The 7,383-nt window shown below is 50.7% G+C and overlaps 1 protein-coding gene and 1 long non-coding RNA gene across 2 annotated transcripts in view; one reads left to right on the plus strand and one right to left on the minus strand.

The window, feature by feature from the left end:
* Nucleotides 1–1,529, minus strand: part of USP3 (ubiquitin specific peptidase 3) — a 116,008-nt gene extending 114,479 nt beyond the window's left edge. Inside the window, exon 1 of the mRNA XM_066274242.1 lies at nt 859–1,529. Within this exon, the coding sequence (XP_066130339.1) occupies nt 859–949 (91 nt within the window). The 5' untranslated portion in view covers nt 950–1,529. The remainder of the gene's footprint in view (nt 1–858) is intronic.
* LOC136334252 (uncharacterized) lies at nt 800–5,403 on the plus strand. The gene is made up of 3 exons (XR_010731131.1): nt 800–934; nt 1,682–1,832; nt 4,487–5,403. It is a non-coding gene; the product is annotated as an uncharacterized lncRNA (long non-coding RNA).
* The last annotated feature ends 1,980 nt before the right edge of the window (nt 5,404–7,383 follow it).

Genomic DNA, 7,383 nt, shown 5'->3' on the forward strand with positions numbered 1-7,383 from the left:
TTCCAACGGGCCCGGCACAAGGAGTTTATTTGCGTAAGCAATGCAAATGCATTACATAAACCTAATAACTGTTCTACAACACATGAACTCGGGAATCTCAACGTAATTTCAGACACCCAAAACATCTTAAAGGGAATTGAGCCGCTCCTCCAAAGCAGCTGCTGGATCAGCCTCCCGAGCTTTTTAGCCAGCAGCTTGTTTTCAAACTTCATCCTCCCTGGATGATGAAAGACTCCGACCTCTGCCGCCCGAGTTCCGAGCACCTCTCGCGGCTCGGAGCTCCCGCCCGGCGTGGATCGGGTTGCCCGAGCCTGCGAGCAACCGAAGGGAAGCCGGGCCGGGACAGGCGGCAAAGGGCCCCAGGGCGCCCCGCGCCCAGACAAAGCTGCGCTCAGAGAGCGGCGTTTTTACCGTCCGGCTGAAGACGGGACACAATTCGGGCACTCCCACACACACACGTGCAACCGCCCTGTGGGGGCCGGACACCCGCTCCTACAGCCCCCGTCCCGGCGACAGCGCGAGCACAGCCCTTGGGTAGGGCAGGGGCGCGAGCCCCGGGCCAGAGTCCCGGCGCGTCGCTGCCCCCACGCGCTCGTGGCCCCAGCGGGCTCCCGCCCCGCACGGGCCTCTCCTTCGCCTGCCGGACCGTCGGGCCGCGGAAAACAAAGGAGCCGCCACCGCTCCGCCCGCCGCGCCCGCCCGCGCCAGCCTCACTGCGTATCCCGCCCCAGCCGCCGGACCCCGCTCACCCTCACCCCTCGCCGAGTCCGCGCACCGGCTGCTCTCGGCCCCTAGACGGCAGGCCCGGCGGAGCCGGGGCCTCGGGTGCGCGGCAGGGCCGCCTGGGGCCGCACTCACCGCTGCAGCACCAGGACGACGGGGAGCCGTTGGGGAACTTGACTGAGTCCGGAGCGATGCAGACGCTGGAGCTGAGGTGCGGACACTCCATGGTCACGAGGAGAGCGGCAAGGAGGACAGAGGATCGGGGACTGGGCGAGGTGGGGGCGGAGGAACTCTGAAGGCTCCGTCTGGGGTCGCTGCTCGCTGGGCTCTCGGCCGACGGCGGCTGCGTCCCGAGCCCTTGCGTCAAAGAAAGCAAAAGCTTCCGGGCGCCGGGTTTTCTCGCCCGCCGTCTCCAGAAGCCCCGCTCCGGAGAACGTGGTACTCCAGAATCCGGGTTCTGCCGCCACCCCTAGGCTGGGGGTTTCCGTCTTCCCAGGCCGGCCACGCCCCTCCCTGGACAGACCACGCCCCCATGCCCCACTCCGCGGGGAGGGGTCCTGGAGCTCCCCAGTGGGTGGCCCAGAGTCCGGCTGCGCTCCTAAATGACTTTCTCAACTCTGCGGCCCGGGGCGGCCGCGGCTCCCCTGGGTCCCAGGAAGGGTGGGGCGCCGGGCAAAGACACGCCTGTCTGGTCCGCTGTGTTAACCGCGGCCGGGCGAGTTCTCTCCCAGTCAGAGGACTGGTCCTGCATGGTTGTGTGGTGGTCTGACTACTCCGTGGTAGAAAATCTGGCCACACAAGAAAGTGTGAAGGAAAAAATAAAAACCACTCGGGCAGACAGGCACAATGGCCCCCATTTTATACAAGAGGCACAAACTCAAGAGATGTTAAGCGCCTGGTCCCAGGTGGCCCAGCGGGCTGCATAGGTCTCAGAGCAGTTCTGTTCTCCCTGCCGCAGGTGCGACACTGACCAGGTTCTAGGTTCTGAACACGTCGCCTGACCCAGCCACCTGGATGCTGTGTGGCTGGACCCTCCGGGGCGCCCACGAACCTGAGTTCAAACCCTGTCATTGTGACATCCTGAGCGTTAGCTCAAGCACAAGCACATGGTAAGACTTTCATACCTCACCCTCCACTGGAAGTTTGAGAGATCGCCCTAACCAAGGTTTAATGAGCTCGAGGTCCTGGTAACCAGATGATAAAAAGAGAAGGGATCTAGCATTTGTAAAACACCTACTACTGTCTCCTAGCCAGATACTTTACACACAATACCTCATTTAGACCTCGCACCACCCTGCCGGCAGCTTTTGCCATCCCCTTTTTTGCCGCGGGGGAAGCCGCATCGGTCTGTAATTGGCTAAAGCGTGCAGGGATAGGATCTTCGACTCTCGAACCTCGTTGTTTAATGTCGATAGGGAGAGCCGCAGGGGGCCATTTGAGCAGGCTTTACACTAAAGCGAGCCTGAGCTGTCTCTGGAGCACGGCCTTGAAGTCTTGCAGGCTGTTACAAATATTGCCTCAAAGTTGGGGCTCCTTGTAAAACCCGGCGAAGGAACAGCAAGGCCAGAAAGCAAGCGGGGGAAGAGGAGGAGGAGGAGGATGTGGCAATCCTGCGGGCAGGGCGAGAGGAGGAAGGAAGGTCAGGAAATGATTAACCAGGCCGGGCAGGGTAGTGGTTAGAGCAGAGCACCTCCCAGCAGTGCAGTCCTAGAGCAGTTCAGGGATGCCCTCTCCGTCACTTCTCACGCCATCCCCCCATCACCCCTTCACTCTCCCATCCCCCCGCATCATTAACCTGGAGCATCTGTGCTGACCCCTTCCCCAAGTACTATTTCCTATTCTTCAGTCAACGCTCTTCTGTCACTATCCAAGTTTTGAATGCTGTGAAAGCAGGCTTTGGTCTTGAGATTTTATGGTAATAAGAAGTTGGGGAAAGTACAGCTCTAGAACTCCCAACCCCCTTTTTTTCTCCTTTTTTATCTGTAAAATTGGGAAAATAATGCTTATCTGGCAAGGGAGATGTGGGAATTAGTGCAAATTGCCTCCACGTCGTAGGTAGCGAATCATAGCTTTTTAAAAATTATAGCAGTAAGGGAATAATTCCTAGGAAAGGGGAAGATAAATAAATCTGACCTTTGCTCAACTCTCCCAGCCCTCTCTGATCAACCAACCGACTTTTGGCAAGGCCTAGCTGGACCAACTTCTGTTTCCCTCTGGACACCTACCCCCATTTAGTATCCATGCCCCCGACATTTAGCCATGGAGAATGCCTGACCCATGCCACCTTTCAAATTGGCATGTAATGTTTCTTTTCTCACCCTATCAGAGACTCAGTTTCCTTATTCTCTAAACTTCATTTTAAACATCACTTCCTCAGGGAGGCCTTTCCTGACCCTGCCTCACCCCTTGTTACCTCCAGGTGTGTAATGCCCTTGTCTGTCCCCACACTGAGTCTTTTTAAAAACACTCCTCATGCATGGAATTATTTGTTTAATGTCTGTCTTCCGCTTGGAGTTCCATAAGGATAGCAAACAAGTCTGTCTGGTTTCCTGCTGTATTCCTAACATAACATGTCCAATAAATGTGTTCAATGAGTGATCGATTAGCAATGTCTACCATGGGCAGGAGTTGGGGAAATGGCACCATACTATATGCTAGGTATTTGCCCCTGCCCCCGCCCACCCCCACGGTAGTCTCTAAATTTCCTTCAGCTTTGAGTTTATGATTTTGATAGCAACAGGAATGTGAAAAGCACCTTTTAAGGTGTAAATTGCTTTAAAAAAATAGACTCTTCTCTCCACAGCTGGAATAAAAACCTCTCTGAGCAGGGGCCCTAATTTAGTCATCTTTGCTATAGTCCCCAGAGGGAAAACTATGATTTTCTAGGCAGCCCAGAGAGGCTGGTCTAAATCAAAGAGACCCACCTGGGGCTTTAGCTAGGTCTTCCTATAGCACACGGAACGTTAAAAAATATTTTAAACAAAGCCAAACAAAAAAACTCGCGGTGAGTAAATGTGCCAAACGGGGGAAGACCACGGGGCACGATGGGAAATCTTTTTCAGTTCCGTTTCTTCGGATACATTTAATACGTTTGCTTTTTTGTTGTTGGCCTGAACCGCTTTGGCACTGAGGAACTCTGACACACATACCAGTGAGCCCAGGTGGTGATGAGCCAGCCTGCAGCTCCAGGTGCTCAGGAGCTCAGAACGCACCGCCTTGGGGTCACCAGCCAGTCCTCAGTAGCTACACACACACCCGCCTTCGTGGGGACGGCTCCTGCCAGCAGCGGCCGGCGAGTTTTAAGTTTGCCTCCCCCCCCCCCCCAGAGAATAATGCACAATTTCAACCATGCTATCAAATGTTTCTCTTCTAATATATAGATAGGGGTGGTGTGCTGACACGGGAAGGAGGGTATACGTTGCCGTGGGAACCATGATCAGGAAAGGTCTCAAGGTTGCTGTGACCTTCCTCTAGCCTTAGACTTGAGACTTTTTGGCAGAATTGGTGGTCCTGACGCAAAGATTACAGGCTGACTAGACCCTCAGGAAAACTAGCTCTGACTATAGTATATCCACTCAGGCAGGGCTTATTGGAAGAACGCAGAGAGCTAGGTTAATTATTTACCATCGAGATTTTTTTCTAGGAGCAAAGCCTCCTAGGGAAATAAAAGTTAGATCAAGAGGAGGCTTGGTGAGTCTTCAGAAGGAGGGGCAGTGGGGGAAGCCCCCCAGGGACGCTTTAGTCATCTCGTTTAATTTTCCAGGCGGCACTTCTCTGACTGGTCTCCTCCATGAGAACAGAAACCTTGCCAGTCTTGTTCATTGCCTGATTTCCAGCTCCTGGACTTCTTCAGTCTGGTGCGTGGCAGGCCCTCAGGAACTGTTTGTTGAATGACTAAATGAATGAAGGGGATGGGCTAGGCTTCAGCCAGCCAGCCCTCACTTCTGCCCTCAGGAGCACCAACTGGTGTCATTCTCCCTCTTCTTTCCACTCACCCCTTTCACATTATCTTCCTGCCGAAATTTTTTCAGTGGCTCCCCATCTCTAGTAAGATAAAAATCGATTGGAACCAATAGGCCTATCTCTGGCTAAAGTTTGGGGTTGTTTGTTTTTTGGTTTTAACTATTAAAGCAGTAGCTAAAACAGTTCCCTCATGATGGAAAATGCGCCTCCCCACACCTCTGTATCACTTCTTTCCCTTCACCAGGCCAGCTCTTACTCTTTCTCTAGGAAGCATGTCGCCTTCCCAGGGAAGCCCTCCATCACTTGCGCAGGCGACTTCTAAGCCTCCCCTCCTCCCCTCCACCCCCATTCTGTCTCTGCAGCTGGTCCCACGGTGCTGTTATTTTCTGTCTCCCTTGGAACAGATGCTTTTCTTTTCATCTGTGGGTCCTAGGCACCTAAGTTCAACAATTGTAGATATTTTTAAAAGATTATATTTGCTGATTCAGTATTGGGAGTACTCCCTTTGAGTATGATTACATCAATTATTACATGTAATGGTCCCTTGGGTGTTCACAGAAAGGACCTCAACTCTTTAAGAACAAAAACAAATAAACAAACAAAAAGAAAACACCTCACATTTATTGGGTCCCAACTAGGTGCCAGATACTGTCTCAAGTTGTTTTCATTTTTCATCAATCCCCACAACAAACCTGCAAGGTATGTACTATCATCTCCATTTACTGATGCAAGAACTAAAGCTTTTAAAAAGCTTAAATAATTATACAAATATACACAATTAATACTTGGCCTTTCATCAAATGTGGTAGGCTTTCACCCCTCAGACACACAGTCAGCTAAATGATTTCGCAGTATTATATGGGAGTAGCTAAAGTTCCTGATAAGGAAGTCTCCTAGAGGCCACCGGACACAGAAGAGCATTCTCAGTAACTAAAAAAAGAATCGTTTAGGTTCAGTACCATTGTAATAATCATTATTCATTGACATCTTAATTTTATTGCTTTTAAGGCTTTCTTCTTTATCATGGAAATGTAAACTTCACACCACTTTTATGAGGGAGATAAGAAGGTTCTCTAGTTTAAAGACCCACTTTGCAGGCCCTGGCCAGGTAACTCAGCTGGTTAGAGTTCTAACCAGCTGCGGGGCATGCAGAGGTTGCGAGTTTCATCCTCAGGCAGGGCGTATACAAGAAACAACCAATGATGGCATGAAGGAGTGAAGAAGTCCAACAAGTCGATGTTTCTCTCCTCTCTCTCTCTAAAAAAAGAAAAAAAAAAAGAAACATGACTTAAAAAAAAACCCCACTTTGCAGATAAAACATTGACCAATTAAGAAAAACAGTGTGGCTCTGGCACCAAACAGCTCGGACAGTGAAGGAGTCACTTCTTTCTCTGGGCCCCAGGGGGTTCATGGCCCCCTAGTGACACTGCTGGAGGCAGGAAGGATCTTAATGGAGACTTGTGAGAGACTGCTAACTGTTCACACCAAATCTGTTTTCTTTTCCTCCTGGATGAGAAATCCCTCATCTTCCTTGTAGCTAGGAGTAGCCATTTTTAGTTAATGGAGCCTGAGCAGAAATTGCAAGGATCAGCTTTGGCTGGCACTGTGGACAGCTGTCCAGGACAAAAATACTTTAGCGTCCGGTTTTGTTTATCAACACATGGGAGAGATGAGGGAAATATATTAGGTCAGGTCCAGGAGGAAATGTGGGTTTTCTAGGCTTTCAGTCTGCCCTTTCTGTGTTTTCTCTTCAACCATTCATTCATTTATTCCACCAATCTTGTCTGTGCTTCTGCCACTGGCCAGGCACTGAAGATACAGGGGCTCAGAGCTTGGTGCTACCTGGGGTCCTCCTTTATTGACATCACGTTGCCACTAACAGGATGAAAAGCATTGTGATATCACTCTTTCCCCTTTGCTTGTTTGTTGCCTTATGGACATCAGAACCAACTGAGTTTAAAGCGCTGTCTAGAAGTGGAGCTCTGAATTATAAAAATGACTTCACATGCAAAGGATCTGTCTTTGTGCTTGGCGTACAGTAGACCATTGATAAAAATGTTCATTTTCTCGAGACCTTGTCAAATAGCAGGACTGATGAGGGAGATGGAAGATGATGGCCTGAAATAATTGATTCTAGTATATAGCTGGCACAGAAGGTTAAATTTTTGTCCTTTTAAAGGGATATGAGCCAGATCATTCACTCAAAAAATACCACTGATGCTCAAGGCTCATGGGATAGAAAAGTGGGCAACACAAAGTTTCATCTGCAAAGGGATGAGAAAGGGGCAAGAGAAACAGATTAGCAAATAAGCAATTGCAACACAGGGTTAGAAGTGATAACTACGAGGAGGGGAAGTACAGGATGTTGCTTAGCCACAAACAAGGGGCAACTAACCTAGGCTGCTGGGTGGGGTGGGGACGCATCAGGCAGGGCTTCCTGGAGGAAATGACATATGTCCTGAGACTTGATTGATACCTAATATTTAGCCAGGTAAAGTGTGTGTGTGAGGGGGGGGGGGGGATGTAGACTCCCAAGCAGAGGGAAGTGTACCTGCAAAGGCTCAGAGGCTCAGACAGGATATGAGACAGCCAGTCTGGTTAGTTATGGGCAAGGAGATGAAAAGCTGAGAGGTAAAGCTTGCAGGTAGGCAGAAGACAAACAGTGAGGGACTGCTGACTTTCTGTAGCACAGAACTG

This window comes from Saccopteryx bilineata, chromosome 4 (genome assembly GCF_036850765.1).
Source record: "Saccopteryx bilineata isolate mSacBil1 chromosome 4, mSacBil1_pri_phased_curated, whole genome shotgun sequence".
NCBI lineage: Eukaryota > Metazoa > Chordata > Mammalia > Chiroptera > Emballonuridae > Saccopteryx > Saccopteryx bilineata.